This window comes from Aedes albopictus, chromosome 2 (genome assembly GCF_035046485.1).
Source record: "Aedes albopictus strain Foshan chromosome 2, AalbF5, whole genome shotgun sequence".
Lineage (NCBI taxonomy): Eukaryota > Metazoa > Arthropoda > Insecta > Diptera > Culicidae > Aedes > Aedes albopictus.
In genome coordinates, this window is record NC_085137.1 from 99593319 (window position 1) to 99613829 (window position 20511).

General features: G+C 44.2%; 2 protein-coding genes across 2 annotated transcripts in view; one reads left to right on the forward strand and one right to left on the reverse strand.

Annotated features, from left to right (window-relative positions):
- LOC109398247 (protein phosphatase 1L) overlaps positions 1–20511 on the reverse strand; it is a 325961-nt gene that overhangs the window by 124908 nt on the left and 180542 nt on the right. The gene's annotated exons all lie outside the window — the stretch shown is intronic.
- On the forward strand, positions 19171–20444 carry LOC134286131 (uncharacterized). The gene is made up of 2 exons (XM_062847704.1): positions 19171–19308; positions 19370–20444. The coding sequence occupies exon 2, from the start codon at positions 19530–19532 to the stop codon at positions 20442–20444; it is 915 nt and encodes a 304-aa protein (XP_062703688.1). The 5' UTR covers positions 19171–19308; positions 19370–19529.

The following is a 20511-nucleotide window of genomic DNA, read 5'->3' on the forward strand; positions in this document are numbered from 1 at the left end:
TTCTGCTGAACATCTTACAAAAAAAAAGTTGAATTAATACTAAAAAAAATATTGTATAGAAATATTTTTCGAATAGCTACAGGTAAAATAAACCTGAACGTAGAGTAATTAATGCTTGTGGAGGCTTTAACCAACTAAGCCACATACTGAAAAGGCACTGATTCTGCCGAATAGCAAGCCAAAATGACTCGGAAGCCACACTGTGAACACTCCTTATTCACAAACCCATCTCTCTTTCGGCGAGTGTGTTGTGGACTGGCATCTAAGCCGAAAGAGAGACGGGTTTGTGAAAAAGGAGTGTTCACGGTGTGGCTTCGGAGTCAATTTGGCTTTCTATTCCACAGAATCATTACCTGTTCTGTGGCTTAGTTGGTTAAAGCGCCGGTCTAGCGAATACGGAGTCGTATGGGTTGGAATCCCATCAGAACGCGATTTTTTTTCACAAATTTCATCTCTTAATCATTAAGCAACATTTCGTGCCTTCTAATTACAAGTTTTTCCGGGAGAAACTCCTTTAAAAAAAATCATGAAAAATTCCTGACGAAACCCTCGAAGGAACTCTGGTAGTAATCCCAGGAATAACGCTGGTATAAATTATAGAATAAATCCCATGTATTACAAATCGGATGACCTCCAATCTTTCGCTTCACAGATAGGATATCCATATTCCAGGAAAAAGATAGCAACGTATAAAACTACATACAATCAAATTTAAACGAACCATAAAATGTTATTTTATTATTTTTTTTCGTTGGGAAAAAAGTATTAATTACTTTATTCAGAGACATAGGCATAATCCTGGAAGTGCCTCGTGGGATATGACCACTATTATTTTCGTCCATATAAATTTGAGACAAACTAACGATCATCAAAATATTAAAATGAACAAAATTTCCCATGAAGTATTTGAAAATGCTCCTTACTTTCTTGAAAATGCACCCGTAAAACAAGAACCAAAATATTATGTGAAAACACCCTTAACACAGACAAACAGCCGTAACGTTTACCCACTACCGTCACCTAGTTCATGGTCGGCCAAACTCAGCCCTTTTAGCATTAGGCGAACATGTTTCCGTGACTATAATTTGAATCGAAACATGTTCGAAGTGTTACGTCTGGCCCTTGATATTGCCGAATTTTACCGCATAAAACAATGTTCATCATGAAAAATAGAAATTCTTCATAAGGTTTCATTTAATTTCCGTCTATGTAAGCAACGACCAATAATGATCGATTTTATTCTTGCACCTAGCCTAATACCTCATTGCCAATTTGATATGAGCTACAAATTTATAAATCAGCTTCCATTTAATGCAAAAAATTGTGTTAAAGAGCTCCAATTTCATTTAAATAATAAGATTGAATAATTGTCCCTCGAATTCTGTTTCCGTCATGTCTATGTCTATTTCGGGCATTACCTGAATTTAATTCCCGGCACACCTTTTACGTAGCACTATGGTTTACTCGAAAAGTCGGTCAAATTCTTCGCAATTCAAATCAAAGCATGCGTTCATAGTACGATTGAGCAGAAGCTTTTAAATCGAGATAGATGTAGCTTTAGAATATCGACCAAAATATTTCACATAATATTTTTGCCCACCAGATCATAATACTCCATCACAGTGCAACGAAGAAATTATCTGTGGTTGTGGTTTCTCTGTTGTTGTGAAATACGATGATTCGTTTGTAGAAAATCCAAGCACACATTTACTTGCATCCTCCCTTGGACGAAAAAAAACTAGTTAGTTTACATCTTGTCGACAGGAAAGAGTAATTTATTTGATTGAAATCTTACTTTGTAGTGGCACAGAGCTTTAGTGAGGTGTGACTTGAATGGCAGTTTGATTATAGTAAATCTGGCGAAATGCATATTGAACGATGATGGAGAACATTTCGTCTAGCTGCTGCTTTGGTGCGGTTTCCTTCGTCATACGCAAAACGGGAAAAACTGTCAACTCGTGAGTGGAGTGGAACTGAAACGTGAAATGTAGTGTAATTATTCGATATCCAGTGGAATATCTGTTGTGGTTGGCTATGTTCCCTCTGATGTGACGGAAATTAGCGCATATGACGAAGTAAATTTTAACCCTATATAGTATGCCGTGAACGGAGGAATGCATCGCGAAATTCTTCTTTTTCTACACATGTATGCCCGTTGACTACCATTTTGACGCTGCCTAAAATTAGGCGGTAACAAGCACTTGCACAATGTGTAAGTACAGTTGATCTGGCAGCACTGGATGAGTAACTACGGGAAGGTAGTCAAGCTCAAGCTATAGCTAACAGTGGAATTTCTGAAAACTGGAATCTGTTTCATTGTATTTCGCTACTATGTAGGATTCGTCTCTGAGGATATTCCTCCATACAAAAATTGAATGTATGTGAGTTAAATCGAGTTTTATTGAACTTATTATCGATTAACAATATTTAATGAAATGGGATTTCCTTTAGTAAAAACACTTCACGCGGAGCAACACTGTAGTTCGTTCGGTTGCTATGGGATCTCGCGGTACACTGTTCGTATCTCTCTTCTTGGGTCGATCTCCTCGAACGGATCACTCGTTGTCCGTCTCTCTTCCTCTTACATCTCGGTCATCCTGAGAGGGATCTGGACTCCAGACCCGATACATCTTCATATGGGACGCAGCAGTCGTGGTCCGCTTCGGTCCCTCGCCACTTACCTTCTCGACATCGTATCGGTTGTTCGCTTTCACCGTCACGATTTTGTATGGTCCTAGGTACTCCGACGCATACTTCTTCCCGGCTCCGAATTGGGTTCGCTTGATAGCCACGACGTCACCTACCTTGTAGTCCGTCGCCGGCTTTGCACGGAGATTGTACGCTGTCCGCTGCTCATCCTGCGCCTTTTCGATTGCAGCCCTCGCCTTCTCCCGGATCTCGCGCCGCTGGTCGTCGAATTGGACAATCTTTACTTCCTCGAGAAGCTCGCTCAGTCGAATATCGCCTTCATGCCGCATTCGGACACCAAATAGGGCTTCGAATGGTGACACACTCGTACTTTGATGCACACTAGCGTTAATCCAGCGTTGAATGTTGCCGACATGTTTGTACCACTTGGTTTTATCGTCTACACTTAGCTTCGTCAACATGGCCACGATCACCTGATTGACGCGTTCGACTTGGCCATTTCCTCTGGGAACTCCTGTGGTTATCTCGATGTGCTCCACGTTCTGTTCGGCACAATAGTCCTTAAAGTCGTGGGACGTAAACGCCGCTCCTTTGTCACTTACGATACGCCTAGGATTTCCGAACAACTCACTCTGATGTCGCAATCGTTGGATCACCTCGGCCGCATTCGTCGTCTTGGTTGGATAAATCCACACGTATTTCGTAAAAGCGTCTACCACAACAAACAGGTACTTGTAGAGCTTCTCCGTCGCGTCCATAGGACCCACATGGTCCACATGATAGGTATCGAAAGGAACATCGCCCTTCGGGATCGGCGACAAGAGTCCTTCCGTTTTCCCCCGTTTCCGCTCAGCAAGGATACACTTCACGCAGCACTCAATTTGCCTCTTGATTTTTGCACTGAGATGCGGAATGTAGTAGTCACGCTTGATAATGTCTTCAAGTTTTTTCACACCAAAATGTCCATTGTCATGTGCACGTCGGATCACTTCACACTGTAGTTCTGCCGGCACGACAACCACTTCACGTCCTTCCACAACTTTCATCAACATATCACTTGTCACAACATAGTCCTCAAATGGTTGCGTTTTGAGCAGCTCACAAATCACTCGTAGTCTTTCGTCACGTCCTTGAGCACTTTTGATTAACTCCACCAGCGGATCTCCAGTCGTAATCATCACCGGCGCCCGGCTCAACGCATCGACGTGTTGCATACGATTGCCCGGTCGATGTTCCACGGTGTACGTGTACTCTTCGAGCAACAATGCCCACCTGGCCACTCTCGGATTGAGATGCTTCCCTTTCAGCGTATGCTGGAAAGCAGCACAGTCGGTCACAATTTTAAACGGTATCCCGAGCAGGTAAACTCGGAACCGTTGCACTGCATTCACCACCGCAAGCACTTCGAGATGAAAAGCACTATAGTTTTTCTCGGCACACTTCGTTTTCTGGCTCATGTAATAAACGGGATGGAATTTTCCGTCCTGATCCCGCTGGAGTAACACTGCACCATATCCTTCCTTGCTCGCGTCGGTGTGAACCTCCGTCTCAGCAGCGGCATCATAGATTTTCAGCACTGGATCTGCCACCAAGCTGTCTTTCAGCTGCTCGAAACTCGCACTTTGCTTCTCACCGAACACAAACGGCATGTCCTTCTTCAATAGATCGGTCAGCGGTTTCGCGATAACCGCATAGTCCGGCACAAATTTGTGAAAATAACTGGTCAGTCCCAAGAACCGTTGTAGTTCTTTCGCGTTACACGGAACTCGGAAGCTCTTCACTGCGCGGATCTTCTCAGGAGACAGTCGGTACTTCCCTTCACTGATCAAGTAACCCAGGTACTCGACCTCACTTTTCAGGAACTGCGACTTTTCCCAGTTGAACTGAAGGCCGTTTTCACTGGCCACCTCTAGCACTCGTCGCAACGCCGCAATATTCTCTTCGGGTGTGTCAGACGCAATAATCGCGTCGTCGACGTAAATGATCAACACCCCGCTTCTAATCAAATCGCGAAAAACGTCCGCCACGAATCGGCTGAAACTCGCGGGACTGTTACACAGCCCGAACGGAGTTTTGAGAAACTCATATTGTCCCATATGCGTCACAAAGCTGGTGTATTTTTGGCTGGAAGCCTCCACCGGCACGTGGAAGAATGAATTCTTCAAGTCAAGAGTAGTAAACACTTTTGCACTTTTAATTTTGTCGATCTGGTCCTCAATGTTCCGCATGGGGAAACACTCTTTCACTACTTTTCTGTTCAGTTGGCGGTAATCGACGCACACGCGCAACGAACCGTTCTTCTTCGGGGCCAGTGTCACTGGACTGGCATATTCACTAACACTTTCGCGAACAATTCCCGCCTGCAGCCACTCATCGACAGTTTTCTCCAACACTTCTTTTTCCTTTGGTGCAAACCGCCGCGGAGTCGAATGAACGGGTTCGTCGTCGGTCAAGATGATCTTCGTTTCAACTCGACTATGCACCTCACTTTTCGGGTGGTAATTATCGATCATATCCTTCACCACCTCAGCGTACGGGGGATCGACGTCGATGATTTCCCGTTCGCTCGCACTCAAAATCTGCATCATCTCACTCTCCTCCGTCACATCACTTTCGATCGCTTTCTTCTTAATGTTCACACCCTTCTGGTTCACTTCTACGTCCATGTACTGCAGCGCACTCATACCAAGTATGGCGTGGTATTTCATGCATCCCGCCGGGACGACGTAGAACGTCATCGTCGGAAATTTATTCGCTCCCACCCACACATCGACCTCCACCGTACCGCGCGCTGGCGTTTTTGCAGCACCGAACCCACTGAAGCTCATCACGGTTGGGTGCAACGGCGGCTTTCCCACTCTCGCGTACACACTCTCACACAGCAAGTTATAGCGGCTCCCAGTGTCGAACAATGTGCGAAGAGCGACGCCATCCACTTGAATCTCGCACACCGGCATGCCGTCGGAGAGCGTGTTCACTTCGGCCTTCTTTTTCTCTCGATCACAGTCTTTGGCTCGATGCCCGTGCTCACCACAGCCAAAGCACTTCGGGCCACGCGATTTTGTGTCGCAGTCATTCGCGTAGTGGCCCCGATTGCCGCAATTGTAGCAGCGCACACTGTCACTCTTGCTGGCTGTGTTTGTGGAATCTTTCACACTTGATTTCGATTCCTTCTTCTCGCGGTCACTTGTGTTGGTGTTCTTCGGCGTACGGGTGTTCTGCTCACGCATATGGCACTTCATTTTTTCATACTGCTTCACACGTTCTTTCAGTTCGGTAACGGTTTTCGCACCATACAGGCAGACTTTGTTTACCGACACATCGTCCACTCCATTTGCCACATATTCACAGACGGCTTCTTCTTCAATACGGCCTCGTTTTGCAATATTTTGCATATGATAAATGTACTGAAGAAACGATTCGTCGTTCTTCTTCTTCCGGTTCCGCAGGAGCTCGTGGATCTCGGCACTAGACACTTTATCACCAAACTCCGCTTCGAGGGCAGTTTTTAATTTCTTCCAACTGTTTAGGCCACTCGAGCTGTTCACGAAAAGTTTTGCCGTACCCTTCAAAAGACGGCGGCTGTACACAAACTTGTGTGCGTCACTCCAACCAAAGTTTTCACTCGTTTGTTCAAACTCGTCCAGCCAGTCGCGGATGTCTCTGTCGGTGCGCTCTCCAGAAAATCGTTCGAGGGAGTCACCAATATCATTGAACGTGAACTGCGGCGCACGCACACTGTCTCGCGACACCACACTTTCATCGTCACTCGAAAGTCCAAATTCCGAAGCTTGATCACCACCCTTCGGAGTGGATGTCGCCATCGTCTCTCTCGCAGAGTGCAACACTGTTCCCTCTTGGCTGTTCTCACTGACACTCAACAATCGCCGAATCAATTTTTCCTTTTTGCCGGTCGTGGGCAAGTTCTTTGCCGAACAAAACTCGCGGAGCTGCGGGTTTGTCAGCCTCGTTAGCACTTCCCGCACAAACATCGCGACGCGTCTCTCACTCGATGGAAACTGTACTTCCCCGGTTCACAAACACAGGAGCAAACGCTCTCGTTTGCAGCGTTGTGGAGACTACTCTCCAATCTCACAGAAGCCACACTGAAAGTTCTCTATGGTGTGGAGATTCTTCTCTATCTCCGACACCTCACACAGACTCTGACGCTAGGATTGGTCTCGATCCCGGCATGGGTTTTCGGACGCCATTTGCAGAAAATTGTAAAATTAGCTTCCAACGCAGAATTCTCGCTCAAACCGACACAAAACATGAGGGAAATCCCGGTTGAGCCCCCATGTGAGTTAAATCGAGTTTTATTGAACTTATTATCGATTAACAATATTTAATGAAATGGGATTTCCTTTAGTAAAAACACTTCACGCGGAGCAACACTGTAGTTCGTTCGGTTGCTATGGGATCTCGCGGTACACTGTTCGTATCTCTCTTCTTGGGTCGATCTCCTCGAACGGATCACTCGTTGTCCGTCTCTCTTCCTCTTACATGTATGTGTTACAATTTGTTAAGGCGTACCTTTATGTTACATCAACAAACCATATACAAATATATGAAGACTGGACTCGAAAAAAATGAGACACTCAAAATAATGTATAACTTTTGATTGCGTTCAAAACAATAGCTGATTTTTTAACCAGGAATAGCATGTTATGTGTAGTTAATGCCCTAAAAATTTCATCAAAATCGGTTTAGTATTGGCGCAAATATTGTCGATACAATAAAATGTGATTTTGGAAATTTTGGGCTTCCATTTTAAAAATTGTTTAGGCTATAACTTGGTTGTTAGCTCATCAAAACGTCTGAAAATTTGACTGTAAGTTCTTCAAGTAGTTAAGTCATAATAAGTGGTGAAAATTTCATTATAATCGGTTCAGTACTTTTTTTTAACAATTCAAACAAAAAAAACGGGGTTTTCTAACTTTGGGCACTTTTTAACATTTTAAAATCAGTGTGCATTATTTTGACTGTAGTAATGGCAACACTGTCCCGATTTTTTTTGAAACTTTGACAGTGTAAAATCGTTGTGTTAATCTGTTCTCAATGAAAATTTCAACCATTTTGATTGAACATTTTAAAAGTTAGAGCAGTTTGAATGTCACTATACCAAAAAACACATCTGCTTATTGTGACATAGTGCTACATATATGGCTATAACTTTTTTAAGGTCAAATCAAATTGAATGAAATTTTGACACAATATATCTACATACATACTTTTTGTACAGAAAAAATTTAATTAAAATCGGTTCAGTATTTTTGGCTCTACAGTTTTAGGTAAAAAAATGTGATATTTTTAAAGCGTTTGTTTGGCCCAAGATTAAATGGTAAGTCTCTTGTTTTGACGATATCTCCGCCAACACTTAACCGATTTTGATGAAATTTTTATGGTATTAGCTACACATAATGTACTATTCTTGGTCAAAAAATCAGCTATTTTTGTGCACGCAATCAAAAGTTATACATCATTCTTTGTGTCTCATTTTTTTCGAGTCCAGTTTTTATATATATTCGAATTTTTAAAATTTTACTTCAAATCAATAATAAAAAATAATTAAGTCCAGCACCAATTTGTTCGCATGAGGTTGTACTTTCATTTCAGCATGCGGATCATTACTTAAGTACATACAGTCAAAGTTTGATTGAACAAATTCAATTTGTAGGAAATTATAAATAATTGATAATAATTGAGCATCTATCGACGATATTGATGTGATTTACAGCTCTGAGTGTAGTGCTGCGAAAGGGAAATAATTGTGCCAAGACGCGGTTTTGGATGAAATTTGGCTGGTGATTGACACCTTCAGTTATTTTGGTGCGTACATCTTATGTACTTGTATGTGTTTTTTTTTTCGAAAGTGAAGCCTCACTCATGGCTTAAAATAGTTCATCCAAGCCCAGTTAGCTGCACGGTTTTGATCCAACATTTGCATATTAATGGCCTCAAAAAAAAACACGAACACGCAAGGTGAAATGCTTTTCTCATTGTCCCCATTCGTCAACATCAACACGATCGACGCGACGCAGTAGCGACAACCACTTCGTTGACAGCCTAGATCCACCTGAACTGCGAAGCCAAGCCGGTTGTTCCGTATGTACAAAATAAAACCAGTTCCCATCGGTAACCAACCATGGCCATGGTTGCACTGTGAATGGATGGATATAGGTAAATCCACACTCGTTTCGTCCGTATCTAGCTACGCGATTCTTCGTAGGTATAATGCCAAATGTAGGTTCAGGGGCAATCGAACCACCGGATCAGCAGCCATGTGGGCACCACCAGCAGGTGAGCGCGTGAGAGAGTGAAGAAAAAAACTTAATCGAGTGCGATCAATAGTTGGTTGGTGGTCTGCAGTCGTATGTGAGCATTAGAAAATTGGATCTATCTATGAAATATCCAGCTTTAATGGAATATACCCAATGATTTCTCTCTCTCTCTCTCTTCTTGACGTAACGTCCTCATTGGGACAAAGCCTGCTTCTCAGCTTAGTGTTCTATGAGCACTTCCACAGTTATTAACTGAGAGCTTCCTCTGCCAATGACCATTTTGCATGCGTATATCGTGATGCACGCCAAGGAAGTCAAGGAAATTTTTCTTTACGAAAAGATCCTGGACCGACCGGGAATCGAACCCGTCACCCTCAGAATGGTCATGCTGAATACCCGTGCGTTTACCGCCTCGGCTATATGGGCCCAATGATTATAGCCTGAATAGATAACCATAGGAAAATATACCTAAAACCGAATCCAATATCTTTAAAAAAAAAGACGCGGACACCGTCTTCAGCCAAAGGCTGCACAGACTGAATTAAACTTAACACTAGACAAGGGACATACGGAGCATGCACCAGTGGATACGGAGAAGAGACTATTCTCACGAAAAGTTTCATCGTCCGGAGCGGGAATCGAACCCTCACCCCACAGCATGGTGCGATTAGAAGCTTGGTGACCCTAACCACACGGCTACGAGGCTCCACTTTTACGTGTTTTAGTAACCTCATCTTCGATTCCTACTGTATGAATTCTAGGAAATCTTCCAAATTACCATTTGGTTAATAATAGAAATTGTTTGACATTTCCGAGCCATTTTGGGACGTCCGAATTATCTTAAGTTCAGTCCTTTACGGCCGTTACGATTCCTATTTTCGCCAACAGCTGTAGTTGCATAATCCATTCCATTCCATGATATTTCTGGGGAATTCCAGATCAGCCAAACTACTCTGGAGTTCGAATGAGTGTAAACAGTTATTGTACCATTTAATTCCGCCCTCTTTTGCTTATCTTTTGACATTTGACGCGCATTTCGGCTACCGCTTGTTTTCTTCCTCAGTGTCAGTTTTCCACTCAGTGGAATTGAAGAAAAGACAAGATAATTTATGCCGTCTTCAGCCATAGGCTGCACAGACTGAACACATTACTTACACTAGACAACGGACAACACACAGAAAACCCAGTGGCCCAGTTCGTTTGAAGAAAGTTTCCATTGACCAGAGCGGGAATCGAACTCACACTCCGAGGCTTACGATACGCCTAAACGACTGCCCCCGCTAACCGCACGGCCATGAAGCCTACATACAACATCTGATTACACATATTCATAGAATGTATCCTGCTTAGAGGGTTCGAAAAGTCGGTGCACAATTATGGGTCACTCTGTCACAATTATTAGTCAGCCAGTTCATCATGCTATTCAAATGCAATTGACCCATAATTGTGGGTGTCCTATAATTGTGCTATGACTGTACAAGTTCATACTCTGGAGTTCATAGCTTCAGGTCTGCACTCGTGATTTAGTCGTTTCAGCTACATCGAGTAACGATGCATTATCAACCAAGTATGCTGAACTTCTCTCGAGAGTCGTTCAGGCTATGGCCTCGAGTTTAACCCTTGACATCTACAGCTCTTCTGTAGATCCCAGAAATTGATTATTCTTCTTCGATCACCCTGGGGGCCTAGGAAGCCCTGGGAGATTCCTTGAAAAAAAAAAAAAAAAACTCCTGGAAGATTCCCAAAAAAAAACTTCTGTGTTTGCTTCTGTGATTCCCAGAAGGTACTGCTACGGAATTTTCAGGAAGAACTCCTGGAGGATTGCCAGGAAGAATTGCTGGAAGATTTCTAGAAGTAAACCTAGAAGAACACCCAGAATAAGGTTCAGGATGATTTTCAGTAAACTCCAGTGAGCTTCTGGAGAATTCCCAGACAGAAGCCATGTGGGATTTCCAGAAGAAAGTCCTGGAGTAACTATTTTAAGAATACCAAAAGGATTTCCCAAGGAATAGTTTGAGGACTCCAGGACACCTGAAACACCAGGAGAGCGCCCATTAAGAACTACTGGAAGATACAATCCTGAAGAACATTCCAAAGGCGATTGTAGAGGGAATAAAGAAGAAGCATTTAGAGGAACTCAAGAACGAAGTCATGGATGAATCCCAGAAGAAACTTTCTCGGGAATACAGAAAATCCTGCTAGATTCCTAGAATGAACTCCTGTAGGAATTCCATAAAGAGCTCCTGGAAGATTCCTACAGGGAACCTAACACCTGGTGCAATATCTGGACGGATCCCAAAAAGCCATCCTGGAAGAACGCTGGGAGAAGGAATTGTTTGAAGAATTCCAGAAGATACTCCTAATGGAATCCCAGCAAAACCTTTGGAGGAAACCCTGGAAGAAATCTTATACCAGAAAGAACGCCTAAAAAATCTAGAAGTAATCCAAGGTACTCATTAAGGTATCCAGAGATGGAATCCTCCTCAGAGCAAAACAAGAGAAGAAAAAATCTGCTCCACGCTCCCGCATCCAAAGCGAGAGCGTTTTCTCTCGTTTGCTTTCACCTTCCTGATTGCAGCTTGTAACTCCGAAACATGTGCGGATTTGTTTACACAAAAAAGTGCGGTTGCTCAAAATTGAGGCACTTTGTGTACACCGGGAGTTAGCATAAATATGTTTATGCTTATAAATCAATTAATACAAAGCATATGAGTGATTATGTATGCAATACTGTCAGGGCCCATATAGCCGAGGCGGTAAACGCACGGGTATTCAGCATGACCATGCTGAGGGTGACTGAGGCTTTGTCCCAGTGAGGACGTTACGCCAAGAAGAAGAAGAAGAATACTGTCATGCCATGTGAACGGCACGATTATATCACGAAAAACGCCAGTGTAATTGTCGATCTACTTTCCGAGAGCATCAAAAATGAGGCACAAAAATGTTTCTCTTTGTGCTGTTTCTCCTGGCTGGACGTTTTTCTTTGGTTTTCGCATGCTACCTCCTTACGCTTCGCTTCCGCACAAACGATAGTGGTGGGAGTGTACAAAGATAAAGAGAACAAAAACGTGCATTTGAGGCACATTGTGGGAGCAAATGACAAGCCTGAAGGTATCCAAATGAAAACTCAGCGAATCCCACAAGATAATCAACAACGCAGCCGAGAGCACTATCGGGTACGTAGAACGGAGTCGACGAAACGATTGATTCGACAAGGAGTGCAGAGCGGTTCTGGAGGAGAAGGATGCAGCGCGGGCGGTAATGCTGCAGCATGGAACCCGACAGAATGTGGAGCGATACAGACAGAAGCGGAAGCAGCAGACCCGTCTCTTCCGGGAGAAAAAGCGCCGCCTGGAAGAAGCGGAGTGCGAGGAAATGGAACTGCTGTGCCGTTCACAAGAAACACGTAAGTTCTATCAGAAGCTCAACGCACCCCGCAAAGGCTACGTGCCGCAAGCCGAAATCTTCAGGGATAAGGACGGGAGCCTCCTGACGGACAAACATGAGATGATCGAAAGGTGGAAGCAGCACTTCGACGAGCACCTGAATGGCGAAGAGAATGTAGGCACGGAAGACCAAGGCAACGGAGGAAATGGCTGCAGCAGAGGACGGGAATGAACCAACTCCCACGCTGGGAGAAGTTAAGGATGCCATCCACCAGCTCAAAAACAACAAAGCTGCTGGTAAGGACGGTATGGCAGCAGAACTCATCAAGGTCCGGAAAAGTTGGCCACCTGTCTGCACCAGTTAGTAGTCAAGACTGGGAAGCCGAACAGCTACCGGAGGAGTGAAGGAAGGGATAATCTGTCCCATCCACAAGAAAGGCGACAAGTTAATGTGTGAGAACTTTCAAGCGATCACCATTTTGAATGCCGCCTACAAAGTGCTATCCCAGATCATCTTCCGTCGTCTTTCACCTGAAGTAAATGAGTTCGTGGGAAGTTACCAAGCCGGTTTCATCGACGGCCGGTCGACAACGGACCAGATCTTCACCGTACGGCAAATCCTCCAGAAATGCCGTGAATACCAGGTCCCAACTCATCACCTGTTCATCGACTTCAAAGCGGCATACGACAGTATCAACCGCACAGAGCTATGGAAAATTATGGACGAGAACAGCTTTCCCGAGAAGCTGACTAGACTGATAAGAGCAACGATGGACGGTGTGCATAACAGCGTAAGGATTTCGGGTGAACTATCAAGTTCTTTCGAATCTCGACGGAGACTACGACAAGGTGATGGACTTTCCTGCCTACTATTCAACATCGCCCTGGAAGGTGTAATGCGACGAGCCGGGCTCAACAGCCGGGGTACGATCTTCACGAAATCCAGCCAATTTGTCTGTTTTGCGGATGACATGGATATTATTGCTAGAATATTTGGAACGGTGGCAGAACAGTACACCCGCCTGAAACGTAAAGCAGCAAAGGTCGGACTGGCGGTGAATGCGGCTAAGACCAAGTACATGCTGATAGGTGGGACTGAGCGAGACAAGAAAAGCCTTGGCACCAATGTTACGATAGACGGGGACACTTTCGAGGTGGTAGAAGAATTCGTCTACCTCGGTTCCTTGCTAACGGCTGAAACTGCGGTCAAAAAAGATTCACCCCCGCACCAAATGTACCATGTACAAGACGTTAATAAGACCGGTGGTTCTCTACGGACACGAGACATGGACGATGCTCGAGGAGAACCTCCAAGCACTCGGAGTTTTCGAGCGACGGGTGCTAAGGACGATCTTCGGCGGCGTGCAGGAGAACGGTGTGTGGCGGAGAAGAATGAACCACGAGCTCGCTGCACTTTACGGCGAACCCAGCATCCAGAAAGTGGACAAAGCCGGAAAGATACGGTGGGCAGGGCATGTTGCAAGAATGCCGGACAACAAGCCTGTAAAGTTGGTGTTTGCTAACCATCCGGTTGGTACAAAAAGGCGTGGAGCGCAGAGAGCACGATGGGCGGACCAGGTGGAGCGTGATCTGGCGAATGTTGGGCGTGACAGACGTTGGAGAGCTGCAGCTGCAAATCGAGTATTATGGCGGCAAATTGTTGATTCAGTATTATCATGAATTTGATGTTAACTAAATAAATGAAATGAATCAAGTGAATCGAACGAGGTTACCTAGAGAAATTTCAGAAGGAATCCATTTGAGAAAACCTAAAAGTACATGAGAAGGAATTACAAAATACTTCGTTCAAAACATGAGATTTCATAAGAACATTTCAGAAAAAAAACTCTCAAATGAACCCGTAAAGAAATTCCTGGAGTCAGAAGGATCTCATGCAAGGATTTCTGGTTGAATTTGTAATAGAAATTCCGAAGCAATTCCTAGAGTATTCACGAAAGAAGATTTTCCGTAGGAGGTCCACGAGGAATTTCTAGAGTATCTTTACTTATTTAGGATCTTTTTCCCCTTATTTTAGATAACAATGATAAGTATATGACATCTCTTTTCAAAACTTTTGCTCGGGTAGCCAGTACTGAATTCTCGTCTTTGATAGAGAAAGTCACTGTTCTACAATGTGTAGGTGCATTCAACCGATTGAATCAATATAAATTTCACCAGTTTGCGCTAACATGCATGCACTTGCCGTCGAGAGCTGACGAAATTTGATCCGCTGAGCTGGACAGGCTTCGCCACCCCTCTTGGGCAAGGTAATCAATACCTTTCGCTGAATGGTCAACGGGTGGTGAACCTCGCTTGATTGGATAACGTAAGCAAAAGAGTACTTTTCACTTTCCGAAGATGAAAATTGTAAACGAAGGGCGGATGGATGGAAAGATGGGTGGCAGCATGCTTGCAATGATAATCACCGGACGAACCGGTCCTGAGGACAGCATGCTCAATTAACACGCGAGAGAGTGACCGTAGGGAATTGGACGCCGCGCCGTTTGGGGTTTGCCTTCGTTCGGGACATCAAAAGGCATACTTTCGCTGGCGGAATGTGAAGCTTGGTTACAGGCCATTTGTTTCACGACAAGTGTTCGGGGACTGGTTCTTCCAGCAGCTGGTTGATTTAACGATCGTCACTTTCTTTGATGCACGTGTTAAGTTATACACCGTAGAACTGATAACTTGAATATTACGTAAGGTGAACCTGAGCTTAATAGCGCGATTGGCTTTTTGGACCCTTGAATTTGATATTAAATCAAAATAACACACGATCGCTTGCATACGTCGTTTGGAGTCTATAAATTAGTTATTCAAATATTCATTGAATATTTGTTATTGTTTCAATACAAATCAAATTTTTGAAAATTTATTCAAGGATTACAATGAAACCAAACCGCACTTTTTTTTGACTCAGTAATAATTTCAAGCTTCAAACAACAGGTTTCATTCCTACAAACACCGCTTCCACCTGCAATTAGCACACAAAGTGGAGCAGACACCAGTGAATCGCCACATCAAAGGGCACAGATGCAGATTACTCAACCCAGAGAACCACAATGGAAGAAACCCCTCTCTTTTCCCTACATCACCCTCAGGAACCTAAACCAGGATAATAGCTGCCGCCGCCACCAGCCGACAGCATGGTTTTTGCGCTGTCTGCCAGCCAGATTCTGCCTGTTTTGTGGTTTTTGGATATCTAATTATACAAAACCGAGCTAATTGCACTCATTTCGGACTGACGAGCCAAAGGGTTCAGTTTTTTTTTCTCGACGCCCTAATAGACCCACGCCATCACCACGATCATCATCTCCAATCATCATCGACGTCCTGATGACCGTCATCATCGTGAGAGAAACAACCATGGATCTTCGTTTCCAACCCGAATGAATCCATCAGCAAGCACAGGATTCAAATTAACAAAAACTGGTGCTTGGATGGGACGTCTGGTGTAAGGAGTTGTTGAGGAACGAGATTGGACAAACAAATTTTCGAGCGCATCATTTCCGCTTGCCACACAATAAGGAGGAATGTTGCAAGCTCACCGTTGTTGTTGGGTACTCGCCTCGCATGATCGCTGCACTTTGCAGCCATTCTTTGCTTTGATTGTTATAGCACCCCACCAACCAACCACTTTGAATATCCTATGCTGGCTGGCTGCATCATCGCTCTTCACCGTCGTCGTGGACGAGTGAATCATAATGTTCCTCCTGGTGGAGGAAGGAAGCGATGCACAGTGTTGCAAATGTGCTGGGATTTTGGTAAAAAAAATCATCGATGTTCAAGGCGTGCACAGGGTTGGGAAATGTCACAAAAATGTCATTTGGGTATAGCCAAGTTCCAGACACTTGAAACTCTATTTAGATAAAAACTGTACCTATAGGTACACTGGGGTGCATAATTGATCGGACAAGCGTCGATTATCATACAAAATGGCTTACTTTGAGATTCTGTAAACTGTGCTGTAATGGGTTGAGCTCACATTTTGATACGGTACATCAAAAATGCTGAATTTTGTGTATACGAAGTACAAAACATCAAGCTTGCTATTTGGTGAAAACATTCGCGAAATGATGCGATTCACTTTCGACAACGAATACGTTTTCACCCTTCCTCGCTTTATCAAACCAACCTCCTGTACGAATAGCACACGAACAGACTCGACGCTGATCAGCATTGTTGGCTGCTCCTTTTCGCCGTTGAGCTGTTGCGTTCCAGCCAAGCTTGTCTTTTCATCGCTTTCGATGCTTTTCGATCAGCTTATCGCGAAGCATCGTAGGCTGGCAACGTTATTGTTGTGGTGTTTTTTTTTTCCTTCTAAACCATAGGGGGATAATCTGCTCAACAGACACCCTAACAGAAGGTTAGGGTAGTGTAGGTCTGACAGGCCGTCTTCTACAACAAAAGTAAAATCCAGGACTACTCTCTCCTCGTACCCACTAAACCATTCCTATGGTCGCCAAACCCTACGTCTCTCCGGAACCACCAAGAAGGTATTGCTTCAGAGAGGGGCTAGTGCACATCGCACCCACAAGGTTAGCTGCGTAGCCTGCAGCAACGAACATCGATGACTCGCTTTGGAGAGTCCATCACGGTAGCATGCTGGCGCTTAGCCAGTTTCCCGAGTGGTCCTCGCCACTCGGTGTGGTGTCGGTACATGCAAATGTTGCTTCTGTGTACGTGTCGAGCGTTCGTGCAGTAGCTTCCAAAACCAACCTATTCGGTGTTGTTCGGCTGTTCGGGTGAGCATGTGGCGGCACTGACAGATGTGTGCAAAATCGTTTGTAAGTTACATCATGTTCGTTTTGCCACCTCTTTGCCTCTGGTCATCGCTGAGCAGTGTACAGTTCAATCGCAAGCGATAAACATACAATTGATAAGTTGATTGAGCATTCGTGAGGTGATAATTTGCATCATTGCAAAATATTTTCGCTCACATCTCTTGGCGTCAGTGACGGATTAAGGCTTCGGGGGGCCCGGGGCAAACCATATAAAGTGGGCCCCCAAACACAAGTTTTTAAGAGATGTTTATGATTTCCTAGATCCTTTGCCCCCATAACCTCCCTCAAAACCCCTTGTAATGCCCCTGAGACCGTCTGAAACCCCAAAAACACCTGCTTAACGCCTCTGAAACAAGCCAAAAATCCTCTGAAACTTCCTGAAATGCCTTCGAAATCTCCCTGAAATCCCATCGGATTCCATGTAATGCAACTGATACCCTTCGAACCCTCTCGAAAACGCCCCTGAAGCCTCTTGAAAGCCCTCTAGAACCAAGCATTTCCAGGACACTCATCCTTCTTAAACTTCTTTGCAATCTTCAAATCTATTTAGATAATAAGCTGAAGCCATTTAAATAAAAATTCTATCTTGGCAATTCTGGCTCATTACCTTAATGAAGGTTTGGGTGTACCCTTAAAGAACCCAATTTTAACTACACTGAAGTTTTTTTTACGACGGTAATGGTACCGCGTAAAAAAAACCGCGTAAACAAAAACCGCGTTATTTCAAAAAACGTCGTAAAAAAACCGCGTTATTTCAAAAACCGTCGTAAAAAAAACCGCGTTATTTCAAAAAACGTCGTAAAAAAGTCCAAAAAATCAAGTTACGTTAGATGTAATCCTGACTATTTTGCGAGTGTTTTTGAAAAAAGTAGGTTTTTTTACGACGTTTTTTAAAATAACGCGGTTTTTTTTACGCGGTACCGCGTAAAAAAAAACCGCGGAAGAAAAAACTGCGTAAAAAAACCGCGTAAAAAATACTTCAGTGTACTCAAGGACATGTACAAAATAAAACCATCTATTGAAGTGCGTTTTATATGATTTTGTTCAAGAAAATATATAATGCTTAATGATTTTTGCCCCCCTCCCCTAATCGGGGGGCCCGGTGCACTTGCCTTCTTTGCCCCCCTTAAATCCGGGCCTGCTTGGCGGGATAAGGCAAACACAATGTGCAAAAGTGATCGGACAATGGCACACGTTAGAATCCCCCTATAAGGCACTGTTCATAAACTACACATAAACTCATTTTGGACATCTCAATTTTGATGGCCTTCCGAATATCAAATTCTTCAGCCATTTTCCGCTCCAGAAACGGTTTTTCCTCAACAAGCTTCCTAGCAACAACGACCCTCTCTTTCTTCATCACTTCTCGATCATGCTTCAGCTGTTTATTTTTAATGCCTGTCAAAACTTCTTCCTGAATAAGTTGTTGTGCCTCCAGTAGACGAATTCCGGCGCCCTTTTTCTTCGAAGAAAAGACAATTTTCTTGCTGGTGAACAATGGAAAAAATTTCTTCCAAATACTGTTCTAAAGATGTGACACTTATCACCAATCATCTTCTTTGTTTTCTTGCACGTCTTTCTGCCGTTGATTACCAATCTTTTGGAACCCTCGGAAATCGTCAGCTTCGCTAGTCCATTCGATGGTGGTAACCAGGGTTTGTAATTTTCATTTCAGCGATATGAAATAAGCTATTCGCACGGCGGCGGGAGAGCTTATTTTCATTATTTGCTTTAGAAACACTTTTCCCCTCCAGCACTTCTTTAGAGAGTAGTGATTAATGATAACCGAAACGCGCTTCAACCTGTGGATAATTTCTTTTGGTTCGGTTAAATTTTCACTCACCAAAATCTCACGAAAACCTTTTCAAAGTAGATTAGCAAAATTGTGCTCGCCACAGGATTCGAACCTGGAACTTTACTAACAACAACCCTGACACGCGCTGTTACCACAGGGACATCGAGAACTGGCAACACGGTCTTCCAAATGTCAGATCGCGAGCTACCGATCTATGTGTGATGAAATGTCTACGGCTGAAATGTCATTCAGACATTCGTCTATCGTTACTTTACCAATTTGCACATGCGGTCCATTGTTCTTAATATTAGAGATTAAATTTGATAGCCCTAGTTAAACCTACAGTGAATTTGTTAATTACTACTTATATACTTACATACTAGCTTAACCTAAATTGAACTAAAGCTAGAAAGGTAATATATACAAAGGGAACATATGTAACATGCGATATTTACAAAAACTTTTATTATGTAGGGTTACACCTAATCGTACCGTAAAGGGCGTTGATTGAAAGGCCATTGTGTATTTAACAAAGCGCCACTGAAATTTTGAAGCACGAAAATATAGCTGTTCGAAATCAGTGTGCGGTCTTTCATTTCTCGGCGCCAACAATCTTCAAAATTTCATCGTGCAAATGACGAACCCAGGCGGAGATGCGGATTTACGGCATGGCAACTGTTCTGCCTGCGATAATCCGGACGCCGATCGAAATTATGTGCAGTGTGACACATGTGATTCATGGTGGCACTTTTCGTGCGTCAATGTGACGGAATCCATTAGCGACCGATCATGGATATGCCACAATTGCGTTGGATCGCCACAACAGAACCAACACGTGGCGACAGGGAATACCTCTCCGAACGGTTCCACTACCAGTATGCAGCGTGATCTCGCCCTGCTGAAACAACGTCAGGAGCTTGAGCGACAACGGATGGAACATGAACTGCAAAAGAAATTTCTGGACGAACAGTTGGAACTGATGGACAAGGCGATTGCTTCCCGAAGTCGGGAAAGTGGTCGTGAAAGCGGAGGACTGGTAGCCGATGTCCCCAACGGTAACCCGGAGCAAGAAAGTGGCGCGGTGGGAGGTGATCCGAACTCACCAGCAGCCGCTCAGCCCGCGGACAACCGTAATCTGGTAGATGCAGTTCATGGTTTGGAAAGGCAGTTGGAACGGTGCCAGTTGCAAGCCGTTCCAGGCAGAGAGGAAATCGAAGACCTAAGGCGTCAGCTACAGCAGTGTAAAAGGCAACTCGGATTAGACCCAACCGAGTGGAGCATCAGTCCGCCGATCGGTCAGCATCGGTACAGTTTTCCAAATCCATCCGGGGACCAATACCAAGGTAACCAGCAGCCTAGAAACCTGGGTGCCAACAAGAAAACCTATTCAACTGAGGTTGGTATTGCAGGTAAGAGTAGCTTTAATGAAAGTGGTTCCCTCAATAAAGTATACGGTGGTAATGTCCCTCATAAGTCCTCCACGATTCCCTACGATACGATTCCCCTTACCAGGGACCAACAGTGGTATCGAACAAACTCCTTTCGATAGCCGCCAGCAATCTCGCATCCCCTTCGCTTACACTCAACAGCAGCGCGAACCCCTCGCGCGCTCCACG

Excerpts from the sequence above, each read along its gene's own strand:
- LOC134286131 (XM_062847704.1), top strand. The coding sequence starts at position 19,530 with ATGACGAACCCAGGCGGAGATGCGGATTTACGGCATGGCAACTGTTCT.